The 17,744-nt window shown below is 41.0% G+C and overlaps 1 protein-coding gene across 1 annotated transcript; it reads right to left on the bottom strand.

Annotated features, from left to right (window-relative positions):
• Nucleotides 1-2,354: 2,354 nt before the first annotated feature.
• slc34a1b (solute carrier family 34 member 1b) lies at nucleotides 2,355-14,298 on the bottom strand. The gene is made up of 16 exons (XM_029513301.1): nucleotides 14,251-14,298; nucleotides 14,097-14,150; nucleotides 13,957-14,006; nucleotides 11,881-11,973; nucleotides 10,884-10,957; nucleotides 10,589-10,771; nucleotides 10,080-10,226; nucleotides 9,688-9,831; nucleotides 8,361-8,472; nucleotides 7,749-7,944; nucleotides 7,098-7,193; nucleotides 6,928-6,991; nucleotides 6,624-6,791; nucleotides 6,298-6,414; nucleotides 3,176-3,300; nucleotides 2,355-2,948 (listed from the first exon to the last, which is right to left on the bottom strand). Exons 1-16 carry the CDS (start codon nucleotides 14,296-14,298, stop codon nucleotides 2,355-2,357), a joined length of 2,265 nt encoding a protein of 754 aa, XP_029369161.1.
• Between the last annotated feature and the right edge of the window lie 3,446 nt (nucleotides 14,299-17,744).

The following is a 17,744-nucleotide window of genomic DNA, read 5'->3' as shown; positions in this document are numbered from 1 at the left end:
GAGAAAAAGGCCCCAGGCCCGGAAATCCAACCCTAGACCTTCTTGTTGCCTTTATTATCAATGCAGCGTTCAACAAAATTATGTTTCTCATGTAGATCCGAAGAAAAGGCTTAAAAGTGAAATCTAGTGTCACTTCCTTCATAATGACAGTTAGATGTCGTTCTCATCCATTAAATGTTATTAGACACACGGCATTCCAATGCATAAAGTTATTTGAAGACTTGAAATGAAAGCTATTTGTTATCATAGTTGTAAGAGACAGTGTGTAAACTGTCGAGTTTCATTGTCGTACTTCTGCATAGGCTATGAAAATGTAACACTTCTGTTGTTTCAGCTGCAGGCAGATGATTGTTTTGATGAAATATACTGCACTGAAATACCTTCATGTGATACTTACTGATGCATCATTCACATGGGAATAAAACACTTTAGATCCAAAATCTAAGATTTCTGGGACCACAAAGGTTCATGAAATCAGCTATTGAAGAATGTGGTGTGACATTAGAGCTGCATTGAACAAATTTCTCTTTAGTTGGACAAAAGAAATACATTTTAGTAGCTTACTACAAGACTACAAGATTTTCTTCTATGTGCACACAAAGGCAAAGGAGGTTTAGAGTTAATAGGTGTAAATCAATGTGAATAAAACGTGATACCTTTTTATGTAATAATGTGGAGCCTGAGCCCTGACACCTCGTGGTCCTCGCTGTGATATTCTGGATATGAGGGCTTGGCAGGACTTTGACCTTACCTTGCGCGGCTTTAGTTCCAGTCCAAACTGTATTCATATAAGTAATAAGCACGACTCACATCAGCGCTCACCGAGAGAGCAAAGGTGCGCTTGCATCATGGTTCGCATCATGGTCGATTTGTGTTCCCGGCTCCCTCTCCTCTTTCTTCTCAGACTGCTCTCTGATGTTGCCAGATTCACATTAGATTCAGGAGGATAGGATGATGTAAACCTCATCCAGACTGTCATGTCTGCTGGTGGAGAATGCTGCATCTCATTTAAAACACAAGAGCTGTAAAGGGCATGACAGGATCAGAGGATGATGAGAGGAAGCTGCTTTTGTTGAAACAAAAAGTATCTGGGGTGTAAGTTTGCAGATTAGTGCAGTCTTTGAATGCATCAAAAAAGAAATTTTAAAACAGGATATATCTCGCTACTGCAAAGTGCTTTCTTGTAAGACACACAAGAATCATTTGAAGTCTCTTTGTGACAGTTCTGGGCATCAGTTTTTCCTGTTATTAAAATGATGTGCTTTAATCATGTTTGCAAAGCAATGTTGAAAGTTTCTTTGCTTTATCCCCTTAAAAGCTTAAGTAACGTTTTTCTCTCATTACATCAACAGTATGCGTGTGCACATCAGCACACACATCAAATGCACGGTCAGTTATGACAATGACAGAGAAAAATCTATCTTCAACACGTGTGCACAGGCTACAGCACGTTCATACACTCCATTGTAGGAAGCATCAAGTAGCAAATGTGATCATTTTTTTTAATCCTCTTTAGTGGCTGTGTGTATTCAGTATGTGCACATTACAAGTGAAAATATGGTTTCTTAACATAAGACTCATTTATCTACTCCATTTTATGGTTTGACTTTAAACTGACAACCGCACCAGTCTCCCTCTTTCTTTCTGCTCTTGGGGGTGACAAACAACAACAAAATTATGAGCTCTCTGAATAATAAATTACCAAAAATATCAATAATATTTATAAGGTTTGAGCATGCATTCACAATGACAACCTACTCAGCTGAAAAAGAAAGCGGACGTGAAATTGCTAAAAACTGGAGCTCCACAAATGGTTACTGCATGTCTTACGGTTCTTATGCACAGTGATGATGCACTTCCTCCCACTTCCACTGATTATTGACCTTCGTGAAAGGTGCTCAAAGTGGAAACATGTTGGCTGTCTAATTCCATACAAATAATCTACTTAAAGTGGTTTGTGAATGCGCTGTCATTAAGAAATATTATTTACTATAAGGTGCTAGCAAGGTTCCACACAAATAAGTAAAGGTTATTTTTACATTTATTTACATTTATTTTTATTCATTAATGACCTTGAGAAAAACTACTGACCGATTATCATTTTAAGGGTCCATTAGCAGCCGCTGTGAATCTTCTTATCATATAAGCTTTGTAAGCAGATAAAGTTTGCCAGTTCAGTTAAAGTTAAACATAAATGCTAACTCATTAAAGTGCTCTGTAAAAATTGTCAACTATTACATCTCCATGACAGCTGAGTCAAGATCATGTTATATGATGGAAAGCTCCAGATCAATTACACAATAAAACCTGCAGTGAGATGCTAAAGCCGTTCTCTTTCTACTGTTCCGGTGCGTCTACAGTGGCGTGCTGTTGCACCTCTCTAACCCTCTCAGTTTAAAAACCCGCACGCCTGGTCTGCTCTCATCCAGATAGTCCAGGACCGGGTTGTCATAAGCTAGCTTTGCCTTCCTCTGGGCGTCCTCTGCTTTTGAGTTGACACAGCCTGTTTGTGATGAGATGTGCCCCTCTCCCTCCTCGAAGTTCCCCTCCTTGCCCGCGGAGCTGAAGCAAACAGTTGCCTTGGTGATCAGACGGTCAAGCGGCTTTAGAGAGCGCGCCCACTGAGGCAAGAAGTCCCAAGTTTGGAGCTTAGCAGGCAGGTGACTGGGGCTGTGGGTCTGCAAGACGTTCACCATGCTGATGAAGATGGTCACACCCAGGAAGGGAGCCCCAATGCCAGCCATCACCTGCCAGCCGGCCAGTGAGAGGCCTAGCACCAGCGAGGGAAGGAGGAAGAAGCAAACCAGAAGGTACAAGACGGCGAACCAGCGGTACTTGGCAGTCCGCTCACCCAGAACACGGGCCATCCTTATCGGAAGACGCATGAAGGGAAGAGGGTACCACAGCAGGATGCCAAAGATGTTGAAGAATAAATGACACAGAGCGATCTACATACAGATATAAGATAATGTGATACAGTGTGTAAAAGCAAGGGGACATAATTCACAGTGATTGTGTTGTAACATTCACATCGCAAACATAACTCCACTAACTGGTCTGGTTTTCTACAGTTTCAGTCAGTCAGGTCCTCTTCACACATTCATGCCTATATTCAACCAAACATTATCATGATCCACACTGAATATTTTTGTTCATGTGACATAAAACACAACACCTGTATGGCAGCTGCTAGCTTGTTCCCAGGACTGGCCAGCGCTGCGAGCAAAGCTGTGGCAGTGGTGCCGATGTTGGACCCAAGGGTGAGAGGATAGGCCCGCTCCAAACTGATCACACCGATACCTGAGGGGGACCACGGGAGCGTGATGTGGCAGAGGAAGCAAAGTACTTAAATGATGATGGTTAACCTGGAAATGTAACAGCTGATGAAATCAGCAGAGCACTAACTACTTCCTAATGCACTTTGATGTTCAGTGAACTACAATCGTCGCCTGTAGAGATAGAAATTGTGTCAGCAGAAAAAGATTATCCCTCAATGACGATCCCAGAATATTTATCAAAATCAAACCTAACAATGTTGTAAAAAGTAGAAATCTTGGATTGGGATACCAACTGTCTTCCTTACTATAGGTAAAATAACAGTAACAATAAAGGTAAATATTCTGAAAACTGATGGAAACCACAGAGATTATTCTCCTATAACTTTATATTTAAAAAAAAAAAAAAAAAGAGCTTCCTCAGTTATTATAGACAAAACATGAATCTATTTGTTCTGGTCTTTGAGATGGAGAAAAATTGATCTTTTAAAAATGCATCAGTGCATTAATTAATTTACTTACAACTATCAAAGGAAGGGATGCCCGACAGCAACTCTCAACCGAAGTAGAGCAATTCTGTTGCAGCATTCATGTAGAAGGCACTGAAATGTTGTACCATTGATTGCCTATTGTTATTTGCTAATTTGTTTACAATTCATCAGTAAGAATGGGGGCTACTTGGGATGTAAAGATAAAATCCAAAGTAAAACAAATATTTAATTACATTAAGTACAAATGTGAATTATAAATCATGCCTCTAAAGACAGCTCATTACTGTATTTGTGCTCAAAAGGAGAAATTATTCCCAGCACACATTTATCACTGTGTGCAGGCTGATGACTCAGTCACTGCAGAGTTTACATGCTTCATTTAGCCAATGGCATACAGAACTGGTTATGCAACCGGTTCTTGTAAACTTCATTCTATCAGTGGGAATGAGTATATTTCTGTCCTTATTTAGGCCCATCTAGTTAGCAAATGAGCTCCGTCTCAGCAAGGAAATTTCAAGAACTTGCTTTTTGCAAAAGAACTCAGGGATATTCATTATTTTAAAAATATCTGACTAAGGCAATCAAGTCAGTATATAATTTGTTCATTAAAATACAAATTCAAAGTAATTCCAGGTTTGAGTGACAGAAAAATTTGCTCATTCACTCTCTGCCCTGAAGTTAGAGAATAAGACAAGTAGATATTGTGTGTGTAGTGGCTCTGATTTCAAACCTCAGAGTCCAGACAAGTAACTCGACTGGGGCCACCTTGTCATAGCATTGGCCCACTCAAAGATGAGATGCGATACTCAGCACAGTTCAGTTCTAGTTTAGCGAGACGTTACAGGAGACAATCTCCCTGAAGCACTGTACCAAATGAAACTGAGTAATAACTGCAGAGTCAAAATGAGAAGAGACGTCACATCAGTCCAACAATGAAACTGCACAGATTCTGGGATTGCTCCCTGACTATAAACAGAACTTTCTCTGACATTGTGAAAGTCAAGCTGGAGAAAAACTGGCTGGCAAAGTAACAAAGGACAGTGAGAAAAAATCTCAGCTTTAATTTGATTATCACCAAAATTAACAGTTTGTATTAGTGGAACATTATTATGACGATGACAGACGTGTTCCTCAAACTAAAAAGATTAAAAAGATTATTTGCCAAAGAGCATGAAAAAAAAAAAAAACCCACTGATGATTGTTGGCTGAAATATCTTTTGTCATTTGAATCCAAAATGAATTCAATTGGATCAGACTGCGTTTGCCATGTCTGGCGTGGACCTGGCCAGGAATTCTACTGTCTGCATAGTGCTGAGCGTGAAACACGATGGTGGGAGTGTGCTAATACAGGGCTGCATAAATACAAAAGGTGCAGGGGACATAACAGATGGTACTATGAATAAAAATGAGTGTATGCAAACACAGAACAGAGTGAAAGATTACTTTTACTGGTATTGTTCCTTTTATAAGGGCATTTCATTAATTTAGTTTCAGTCTTCCTGGGTATCAAATGAATTAAACTAAAACAACTTTTAATGATGCTTATTATGTAAACGGTAAGCCGTAACATGCTAACAGTCACAATGCTGATGCTAAGCTGGTTTACCACATTATAAGCTTACATTAGCACTAAATATAAAGTACACTAAGGCTCTGAATAACTACCAGCCGCTGTATTATTATATTATTGTCACCATGTGAGTCTCTCTTTCGGTATGTATGCGTGTGTGAGAGTGTGTGAATGAGTGGAAGAGGCATCACGGCTTGTGTGATCCAATTACAAAATGATATTGTCATTTCCTGAGTTTGGATTAGAATTCTGATACATAGAGAATATGTGTTTGCCAGATAGAGTGATAATCCATTCAAAAGTTGATAAGACATCTCATCCAAAACCATCATAATGATGCTCTGGAGAAACGGGATCACCGGAGATATCAGGATTCATCGTGTGATAGCCATGAACATCTGTAGAGTGATTCATCATAAAAATGGTCCAAATTGTTCTGCTTATTATATATATACAGTATATATGATGGTTTGTTTTTTTTTTGTTTGTTTTTTACCTAATAGTTGTGTTTATGTGACCCAGCAAGCTACAGTAGAATATCCTGTGAACCCACACATAAAAATTAATACGCATATCTTATTATTTTACTGTATAATATGAATCACAAAGAAAAAATACTATAAAAGTTGGGAAGTGTAATGAACACGAAGGAGTTTGGACACAACTTTCCCATTCAAATGAAAAGGAAAGTGTGTCTAGACTTTTGACTGGTGCTCTATATTCTGATGGAACTGAGGTCAGATAGGTGTCTTCAGCATTTTGAAGACCACGTGTATGAACATATTGAGGATGTTGAAAACATTTTTTCAGGCATGTTTCATATGTTTTCCTCTTTTAATAACTTTTCTCTTCTGTGCCCGATGTCTGAATTTACCCCTGAGAATCTGTGCTATGGTTTGGACCATTTCTACTTTGTGACGCTCTTGTGTTTTTTGGAGATGCAATGGCATTTAAAACGCACCTACAAGAGGAGTCACAGCTGAAGTAAAGACAGAGCTACTCTGGACCACAAACGTCACTCCTGCTCCCACAACCATGGCCGTGTATCCTGCCAGCCAGCCAAACGGATATGGAAGGTCTGTTGACGTAAGGAGAGGGAGATGGAAATTACCCACACAGCAATGCCTCAGTCCTCTACGCACGCAGCCCCTTTTGTTTCATTTCTGTCCAAAGTTCTCACGGGGTTTTTTTCGGAGGTTATCCTAGTTTCTTAATTTAATCCTGCCTTTTCATCTCCAACATCCAGATACGCTGAGTAAAAGCTCTTACAGTTCAAGGCAGGCCCACCTGTGTTGATGACTTTATGGATGGCTTTTGCTACTTGGCCTTGAAGAAGAGAGTTGAGCAGCTTGACAAGAAGCAAAAGGCAAGTACAGAGAACAGCGAGGGAGGCTGCCAGGAGAATCAGACCCACGCTGAGGTCCGACAGCATCGTCGAAACAAATAAATGGTTGCCTGTAGATTGAGAGAAACACAAACATAAAGATTTTAATGCCATTAACGCAACTAATACTGAAAAGAATGTGCAAAGCTGAAAAGCACGTTGAGAATGCAGTTGACGTGTTGCAGACATAACGGAATCTCAACTCACACTTCACTGACTTGGACATGGTGAGACCTGAGCCACAGCTCTCAACGCTTGCATTGTCTGCAGACTAATGAAAAAAAGAAACAGAAAGACAGAAAGGAGCAGCTGTGCTTAGAAACCCAGTTTTCAGTGATGCGCTCAGCATGGCGCCAGTGGTGGAGATGAGCTATTACCATAACAAGGTCAGTCTGGCACCATTCTTTCACCAGGCTCCTGTTCCTCATGTCCTCATTTCCCATGGCGATCTCTGTGATCACACACTTGTCAAGCTGCGGATGAAAGGAAGAATATTCTTCAACTATTAGGTTAGAGGAAAACCAGATTAAAGGACTGAAATGACCTCCTTTGCTCCTTTAACCAGAACCACCGGATTCCTTTTCCTCACCTTTGACCTGCTGAATGTCTGAAGATATGAAGAGGCGTCTACTAAGCTCCACTCTGTGTCGAGTTGTGTCAACTCTGTGTTTTGCCGATTCAATCCTCTTTCACATGTTGAAACTCTTGAGTGATACAAGTAGAAAAATGCAAGCTTTTTCTTCTAACCAGTGGCCTCACTGAACAGGCAATAGGACCTTTCATGTTCTTATAAGCCACTGCCTATTAAAGAAGCATACAAGGTCTGGCTACTTTCCTTAACACCCCAAAACAATTCAGGTAATCCAAGAAGCTTTCAGAAGATAAAAAGTGCATTTGGCGAACACAAGATTATCTGAGATAATTTTTGGGTGGAGTGCCCAAATGAAGACGAAGCTGCTCACAGCTAAGTAGCCAGACAGCCAGTTCAGTGGAGGAGTTTGGCAATCATAGGCGGATAACAGTTTCACCTGTATGATAAGCTTGGTGACCGGTTCGGTGATGACCTTCAGCAGCTCAGGTGCATCCTCCCCGGGCTGAAGCCTGAAGCTGGTGACCAGCAGATGGGACAGTCGGGCCATGAGGCCACTGACCAACTCCAGGGGCAGCAGAACCAGGACTGACAGCCAGTTGAAGCAGTCGTGGATTGTTGCCCCAGCAAAGGCACTGCAGGGGATCACAGTCACTTTCGATGGAGCCATCAACATCATCAGCTACTCTGAATGACTCAATGATATGTGTGAGTCAAGGTTTGACCCACACATATCGTATGAGCTTATTGTGAAGTTTTGTTAATTATGTTTCTATGCAATCTGTTTATTGCCAAAGGCTTTCTGATGTGGGATCAGTGCGGACTGGTGCCATTGTTGGCACGTTGATGCACCTTGAAGTAGAGGCGGCAAACAGCTGTGAATGTTTTCTCTTCACCCTCCTCTGCTCTTCACCTGCACTTTTAACACTTTTATCCTTCTTTTCATCCAGTTCTGCACTTATCCTCTTCACTTTTCCATTTCAGTTTCATCTTCCCTGATCTTCTAGCTCTCCCCCACTCAGCCTCTGCCTTGCCAACTTTCGCCACTCACCGTTGAAACTCGGTCCTCTCTGCTGCTTGCATCATGGCCACGATGGTGTTTGTGACCGAGGTCCCAATGTTGGATCCCATAATGACAGGAACAGCCGACCTCACCTCTAGCACTGTGAGGTGAGACCACAAAGAAAAACACGTTTTCCATGAAAGCCATCATGACCACAAACTATAAAAATTGACAGAAATAAAACACATTCAGATAGCAAACTTTGGACTTCATTGTGAGAAGAGTTTTGTGCAAAAAAAATTCTATTAACAAGTTTTCAAACATAATAAACTGGCTGTTGATGTGATATAGCATTTAAAGCATCATAGAAGATAAAAAATGTATCAATTATATTTTACATTGACTTATTATTATAGAAATTGCTTTGTCACAAAAGATTTTTTTAATTATTTTATTTTTTTGCCAAGTCTCAAAATAAAAAGTCTTATTTTTGTCATTATTATTATAAGTCATTATGTCCATATATCTATTTAGGAAAACCACGTTCTGCACTGTGACACCATTTCCTTTGTCTGATCAACAGATCCTGTAGGCCTACTCTGTTTACCTGTTTACCATGGTAACATTTAAATTTCATTTAAATTTAAATTGAAAGATTTTCTGCTGTCTTCATTGAGACGAAATTGATGTAATTTTCAATTTTGAAAGTGTAGAGACTGGGGGGAAATATATCTCCCATCTCACCTAACGTTGTGGGTTACAGCAGCTTTCAAGCTTTCACTGCGGAACCTCGTTTACTTTGAATTTTCCTGAGGGATTAATAAAGTTACTGTCTATTTCTCCATTATCTATCTATCTATCTAGCTATCCATCTATCTAATTATCTACATAATATTATATGGAGTATAACATTATTTTGCAGTTCAGTGAAAATGTTTTTCAAAAAATAAACTCTGTATGCTGAGTAATTAACTGATCAAATTTATATTGATGTACTTACACTTACATAATTAATATTAATGTTTTTCCTTAATGCTGAGCAGCAAATCAAGTGCCATAATTTACTGTATCCTGTGGCGGGAACACGTGACTGGGCTGGAAGCCAGTAAACTGAGAACTACGAACCACAAATTAATTAGCTCTATTTGTTACTGCCACCGATGCACCATGGGAACGTTTTCTCTCTTTCCTGCTTTATTGCTGGTATTGTTTACATGTTTTTTCTAATATCTTGTATATTGTTTTGGAAATAATAGCCTATAGAGGCTTGAGCATACATCTCAGACTGAAGAGTAAGAGCCTTGTAAAAACTTAAAAGTGCTCAAGTTACAGTCTGCAGGAACTTTCCCATTTACACACTTTAGTGCATACTCACGTCCTGAAGCAACCAGACTGACGACAATAGAGGTGGAAGTTGATGAGCTTTGCACCAGCACAGTTACCAAGATCCCCACCACTAATCCCGCCACAGGGTTTGAGAGCACAGCATTGTCCTGGAAAATGTCCCCTGCTACTTTCCCTGGTCAGATATGCCGCCCACATACACACATACACAACAACACTGCAGTGTTGGACATGACAAGCAATGCCACAAGCAATGTTAAACAAGATTCAGACTGCTTGTTTCCGCAAATCTGGAAAGGTCACTCGATGGAGCTCTGCAGTGACTTATACATCGAGGTCCCAGCAGAACAGTGTGAACTGTTTTGCATTGACTCAATTAATTGTCAAACATTAACTGGCTGAGGTGAAGGTTAGAGTACTTACCCCCTGCTAACTGGAAGGCAGAGCTCAGAGTGTCCAAGGAGCAAACAAAGAGAAAGAGGAGAACAAAGAGGAGGGGGATCTTGGCTAGATTGATAAGAAGCTGTCTGGTCTGGTTTGGCGACACACTTTTGGTCTGATGAGAGAAATCTATTCAGAACAAGATCAACCAGAGACAGACAGAGTTAGTCTCGCTATCTGTGCCTGAATATGCACAGCAAAGTTGAACTGAATTCAACAAATATATCACATGAGGTTTTGTTTCTGGCCACAACATGACACTCATTTTTTTTTCACAGTCTTCATTCATTTGTGTCTTCTGTATAAGAGAGATAGTCTCAGGAATCAGACATAGAGAGCAAATCCTGCTGAGTGACAGCAGGACTTTGCGTTTATTGCCCAGACAGCACATGTGGCTTATAGCATGTGGCTTCTCCTTTTGTTTTTCTCATTTTAAAGGAGATCAGACACACTGGCCTCCTGGAAAATGAATAAGTGATGCCCTCCCCTACCTTTCAATGTGGGGAGGTTTTTTGCCTCCCTGACTGAAGGCTTGCTGGGTTGGTCATTGGTTTGTTGTTTGTATCCCTCTAAGTTGCTGCTGAGGTCAAGTGTGGAGCCAATTCCAGACTCCCTGTCCTCATCTGATGGGAGTTTGACCTGTGAGGAAAACAGAGTGCCAGGTATCCCCATCCCTGATAGCAAAATTAAAAAAAACAAACAAAAAAAAAACAATGAACGCACACTCATGTGTGGGAAAAACCAAAGAGAAAAAGACATAGAATGAGAAATGAACCTGAAAGTTACCATTGTGGCTGAGACCTGTACTCCTCCCGGTTGACACTATAGTGATAGATCGTGAGGACATGGTGTTTTGAATGCTGTGTGAAAACACAGAGGTAATTAAATCGCAGGCTGACACTGTTGAAGTGGGAGCAAATGTGATATTGAATGTGTTTATCAGCCACCTGCAGCAGTAAAAAGGAAGACACCAAGTGGTGTGTATGAGCTTATCTCTCATTGTGCCGCTGAGATCAACAGACAAGCAATTAAAAGAGAACAAAAGGAGCCTACGCTGTTCATAATTGCAAGCGGTACTTGATTCAACCGTAAGCATGATGACATGTTGCCTCTTAACAAAAGAACGCCTCATAATCAACAAGGGAACATCAGTACCCATGTCCTGCTCATATTGCTCTTCCAAAGTCTTTTCTTATGGTTTGTTTTTCTTTTTATGTCATCCATTTTTCCATATTTTGGGGTATGTGTGATGCTTAGAAGCAAAGAGGGTGGAAGTAGGTTCAGTAATTAAAGTAGACAAAATTATAGAAATTATAGTCATTGCCTCATTCCCGTTCTGACATATCCTCTGCGCAGGTTCTGTGCATATGTATATGTGGGAGGGTATCAAAAAAGATCCACAGAGTGCGGCTGAATAAACACCAAATGTATTTATGCATATTGTGTGTCTCTCTATGTTGAATGACTTCTGTCTGATTGTGTGTTTGTAAGTTTGCCTGACATCTGTCATCATGACTCATGTACATCTCTATTCAGTTTGTGCTTCGACAAAATGTCAGTTATTGAGTTTGACTTGAAGCAGCGAAATAAAGTGATGAATGAAACATTAAGCGGTTGTTATCAGTGAATGGGGCTGATTTGCTCAGAGTTTTATACAGGACAAAATTTGACTTCAAGTAGAACTTCACTACTGATGATTTTGACTTTCATCGCACAATAACAGCACAAAGCTGCCAATGATCACGAATATTTGACAATGACATATAATGCAGCTTTATCTTACCTTCTCAGAGACAGTCTTTGGTGCTGTGTGTGACTCCCTGGAAAGGAAAGCACTAAACTGGAGTGTAAATCATCTTTAAATAAGCTGCCAGGTCTGTAGGTGTCAGAAGGAGCACCTCATCTCTTGTCGATTAACTTGCTCCATCATCAGAAACCTCTTTGTTAATCAGTAACACAAAGTCTTAACTTGATGATGGCTAACATTGTTTATTAGGGGAAGAGTGATGCTTTCGTGGCCAGCATTTTTATTTTTCCACCTGATTCGGAGGCAGATAAAGATGAAGATGAGGACGGCTGTTCCGATGTGACGAATGACCCTTATTGTTTTTAGGTTTACAACCTCACATGCAACTGCAGGATAAATCTGACATCTAGTGGTAAACGTTGGGAGAGTGTGTGGTTTCTGCGCGGCTCCTCAAGTCCACTCATATTCTGTCACAACTCTTTCCTCTTTTCATCACATATTGCATATTATACTAGTAGAGATTGAAGCCCAGGTATTAAACCTTCATTTCTTCCATGTGATAAATCAGGGGGAGCATCTCAAACACATTCAGCGTAATCTACTAGATTTGTGCACGATGTTCAGATACATACAGTCGGTTCTTTGCCAGGATTCAAGATCAAGCATGTTTTGATGGGAAAGGAACTATCAGGGAGATTTCCCGAGATCCTCTTAACACACACAGACTCACATTTATTAACACAACCGGCTAGCCTGTGGTAATGTCCGTGGCAGATTGCCATGATGGTCTGGGTACTTGCTAATAATTACACCAGGGACAATTTGTCGTATCAGCAGTGCTCTCAACCAAATCTGGCAAACCTGCTGACTTCTGACTTGCATCTATGAACTCAGAGGAGCAGAACTTAATAACCCCCTTGACTGAATTGTTATGCTCCAACAGATTATGAGAGCTGGGAGCCGGAGAGAGAGATAACAGCTCTGTTGTTGTGCTGGCAGCTGGACTGGGGCCGAGGTTGCTGCTGTCAGTGGCGGCAAAGTGAGAAATCCTTGAGATTTGGAGCAGCATTAAGTGGCAAGAAAAACTGAAATAGACATGTTTCCCGACATATGGGCACACACATGTAGTCACTTAAATATACCAGATGACAATGGCTAAATCTCTGGTGTGGTTTTAGAGCCCTCCATGCTGCAACTAATCTCCGCTCCAGATGTCGCAGGTCACAGTGCGGCTGCAGCTACCAAGCAGCCGGGGGATAAAATAAAACAAGAGCCGCGGGTTCATCACACGCCACCCTGTCACTCAAAACACCTGCCAGTCAATGTGCTGCTGCCTGTCTATATGCTCTGTTGTCCTCTGTTAATCTTACACTGAGGGACGGCAGATGACGGACATATGGCAGGTGAGGCGTGCACTTTGTACATTTACCGTTTTTTTTATTGTGGATTTGTATATGAAATATGAAGAAGACTAAGAAAACATGGGAAATATTTTGTGAAAAACTGATTTGTTTTTTTTTTACCTCTTATGCTTGCTCTGGGAAACCAGGTGACACCAGACAACCGCATCCAGCTGATTCACCCTCGAGGCCTCGGTTGTCTTTAATGTATAACTCTCTGATTGATTGAGCACCACACAGCTCCTTGACTGCAGGTCACATTAGTCGGCATGTTCAGCAGAACAGCTCGAAGGCTGAGATAAAGCTCAGTGAGCTGTAAAGTGTAAAGACAAAAGTAGCATCATTTAGTGTCTCATCCAGCTGTTTCATTCCGTTCCATAGACAGATTGATCCATTCAACAGTATCACTTTATTGTCGATACACATTCGGTGTGGGACATTATAGGACACAGTACAATGAAACAACATTGTATCATGGGGGCTGCTTTTGTTTACATGCGATGGTCTCACATTGCATCGATATGAGTCAGTGTGTGTATGTTGTACATTTTCCTTCAACAAATGACCACATTTCTTGCATATTTTCTAAGCTAGTTCACTATTTTTGTCAATATTTGTGTTTCCCAGTGTGAATAGGTGCATTTAGTTGCATGTGGCATGTTGCTTTTATGATGATATAGTAGCTGGATGACAGCTCTGTCTTATGGATCACTTTAATTCTTCATTGGAGGGCGAGTGCAGATCAGAGCCATCAGGGCACTCCTGCAACACAGAGACGGAAAAATAAAGTACAGATATAAAAAAAAATAAAAAAATAACAGGACTTCCACCATACAGAAGTGCACAGTTCACCTTCACTCCGTCCAGCTCTGGTCTGCCTGGGAGTGATTTTTGTGAGGAAAAGGCCTGAGCGATAACACAGAGCAGTCACAATAGATTGGATTAGTAAAAGAGAGAGACTGAGAAGACGTACATGAGTGTCGGGCATGAATGTCAGGCTACTCACCTTCTTGGACTGTTGCACCTCCTCTGTGGACTTGGACCTGTTCTTCATGTGCTTCTGAGGAGAAGTAGTGGTGGGACTCTGGAGAGACGGAGCCTCGTGTTAGACATGGCCAGAATAATTCAACCGTTTTGCATATCAGGCTTTTAGACACCTCATTTGTCTTCTGCTCCATGGCTGGCTGTTTTTTTTTTTTTTTTTCCTCGAGAGAAGCTCAGTGCAGCAGAATTAAGATGGATGATATCCTTTGGAAAACTAACTGTATCTATAAAGACAAGAGAGAGAAAAATGAGAGTGCTTTTTGGCCATTTCATGCAAGTAAATATACAAGTGAATGGTTGTAAAGTGCAAGTCTGTCTTAAAGTGGTTGTGCATACAGAGCCAAATGGCTCAGTTTACTTAGGGAACACTTCAACTGTACATCCATATTTAAGTGGAAGCCCTGTCGTCAGAGGCCTGATGAACACCACTTACTGAGGAAGTGTGTTTCACTAGATGGCGACTGTGGTTCACGCTCATTTCCTACATCTGAATGTTTTGCCATTCATTTTTCCCTCCCAGGTATTTTCTGCACCCACCCCCCCCCCTCCTGTTTTATTTCCCTCTGACTGTCTCACAGGGATGCTGAATTTTTGGGGCATTTTGATTAGAAAAACAAAACAAACAAAAAAACAAAAAAAAAAACACACCTGACTCCAGAGCGCAGGTTTTTACCATGGAAACGGAAACTGTGGCTGATGGTTCTTATTCAGTCCCACCCAAAAGTAATCATTCAGTAGCTGAGACAGACTGGCACTTTATACTACAAAGTCCGTTGGTCTAATTTTAGATTTTCTAAGACATGAAAATTAAAAATGCTGTTGAAAAATTTGGTTTGTGAAATAAAGAAAAACAAGAAGCCACCCAAACTAGGAGCAAAGGGGGATACAGCTCAAAAGATAGGACGCTTCCTGCAGAGCTGAAAGGCCACAGTGATCATCGGCCAACAGCTCCTGCCACATCCACAGCTGGTGTCTGGAGTGTGGCCGCAGAGAAGACAACCTCTGTGTCACAGTCAGTTTATGGGGGATTTTTATAGTTCAAAGACCTCAGTGCTGCCTGTGGACATCTGCCTCTGCCTGACATCTGACCAGTTCGATTTGATCAAAAACAATGGCATCTCAGCATGAACAGGTGCTTCATGGGTAATCTGCAAGGCCTTTAAATGGAGGATAACAGATGGGAATGTAACCTCAGGCACACATGATGGAATTTTGAAGATGTGCTTTGAATGCATTGCTATCAAAATAAACATTAAGCTGCAGTATTAATTTTAAACAGCAGCCTGTCCAAAAAAAAAACAACAAACCAACCAGCCAACATCTAAAAGGGGCAGTCATTTGATGTTTTTAAAGCTTCCAGCTGCATCTAATGGCCTTCTATATCATAACTGGTCTCCAGAGTTACAGGTGAGTCATACAGATAATGGAGGCTGTAGGATCCAGCTGAAATCCCCAGGAAGTTTGGTCTGTCTCAAACGTTCAATAAATCATTACTAAAGACACAATCACAAAAAAAAATGGTGTGTGTGTGTGTGTGAGATTTGAATTTTTTTTTTTCCTTTTTTCAACATCAGTCTTTGGCCTGACTGAGTCCACATTCCTCTTTTTAAATGTGAAATAACTTCTCATGCAAACATCACAGGGACAATAGTTAAAAGGAAACACTACTAAATGAGTCAGTATAACTTTAATTTGTCAGTCTTCATAACAATGGAGCAATTAGAAATCAATATCATTTGTAAATGTTTGCTTAGAGGTGGTATTACAGTCATTTAATAGAAAATGTGTTCGGATTGGCTGTTCTGGGTCTCTGTGTGAGCGCGGCAGGCTCAAGTGATGAGAGGCTCAGTGCTTCTTAGTGATTATACATAATTGAAAAGGTAATGATTGACGTTATATTCCATTTCTACAGGCAGTCCTCCGTAAATCCTACAAAGTGTTGGGTAAAATGAAAATCAATTCCAGATTGGTGCAGAGCTGTTTGGGCCATGGCACAAAGAGGCACACATAAAAAAAAAAACTCAGCTCTTTTGATTAAAATAACCATAACTGATGTTGGTTATGTGCGTTTGTGAATTTTGAACCAACTGAGGAAGTGTACTTTAATAGACAGTTGTCATTGGAAAATTGTTTGGCATTAATTACTCATGAAGTTATTTCTTTCCTAGATATACAATTCTGACAGTTCTGTCGAGATGTGGCCTATTGAAACAGCGATGTACACAGCTCAAAGATCAAATCAAAACAGGAACGTCATTTGCAGTGAATTGTCCACAACTCTGCTCTCCAGTTTAGCCTTCAATGAACGGGAGCCGATTGACAGGAACTCACCTACTGCGGCGCCTGACGTCAGCTGTCACGAAAGAGGAACATTTGGTGCTGCAGGGAAGTTCATTCAGAAGTCCAAGATGGACAGGGTGATGTGTGACATTCAACAAAGCCCTACCTGCAAGCTGGCATTCACAAACACAATGAGCTGCACCAGAGGGACCGTGCTAATGCAGAGTTCCCAGCTTCTTTTAAAGGAGGACCATTAACACATACATGACGGTTCAGTTGCTGCACTCTGTGGTGCACAAAGCCGTTGGACTCCCTGCACTTACTCTAAAATGTTCATCACAGGCCTTTAACGAACAGAGGAGGTTAATCTGGGCTCTGATGTCTTCATGGAGGCCTGAGTGCTTTACTTGGCCAGATCACTGAGGGCAATGCTTCCTGCTTTTCTCTGTCACTGTCTGTGGTTAGATGAGTTGCACCTTCACAGGCAAGACGCAAGGAGACGGTAGAAGTAAGGCCAAGTAGACTAAACCGGAGTGCGTGCAAAAGGAGGTTTACACACTTTTAGGAACATCAATTAATCCACATGAGCTACCCAACAACAGCCAAAGTGGCACGTCCAAATATTCCTTTTTGTGGGAAGCACAATGAAACTGGGGCACGCACAAATGCACAAAATTCTCATACATTATTTCATGGGCACACAACACAGACTTTCACCTTAAAAGCTACTCGAGAATTTCTTCTGCAAGGACGGTCAGAGTGTATTTTACCTCCCCATTTTTTCATTTCTTTTCCTCCATCTTCACTCTGACACCCTGAATGAAATGATAAGCAGCAATTTTGCTCCTTCATTTGAATTCAGTGGAATAAAAGGTCTAAGACTGGCATAGCATTGAGTGTGATGTCAGTACTAATTAACTTCTCAACTAAGGAGCAAAACCCCTCTTAAGATTAAACGAAATCTGTGAGAGCTTTACAAGAACAGAAAAGATGTCAATCTTTCAAACTGTGTTCATCAGCTTTCCTTCACCCATCTGGCAGCAAAGCCAATAACAGGAAATGTCCCCTCAACTGCGAGTTGGGGGGTGAACATTTTAGAGAACTGAACTTCGAGTGCAGGAAGTGAAATTGAAGGGTTGGTGTGACATTGTGCCCTCACCTGTTTGTGCAGGAGAA

Source organism: Echeneis naucrates, chromosome 10, assembly GCF_900963305.1.
Source record: "Echeneis naucrates chromosome 10, fEcheNa1.1, whole genome shotgun sequence".
NCBI lineage: Eukaryota > Metazoa > Chordata > Actinopteri > Carangiformes > Echeneidae > Echeneis > Echeneis naucrates.
This window is presented reverse-complemented; position numbering and strand designations above follow the sequence as displayed.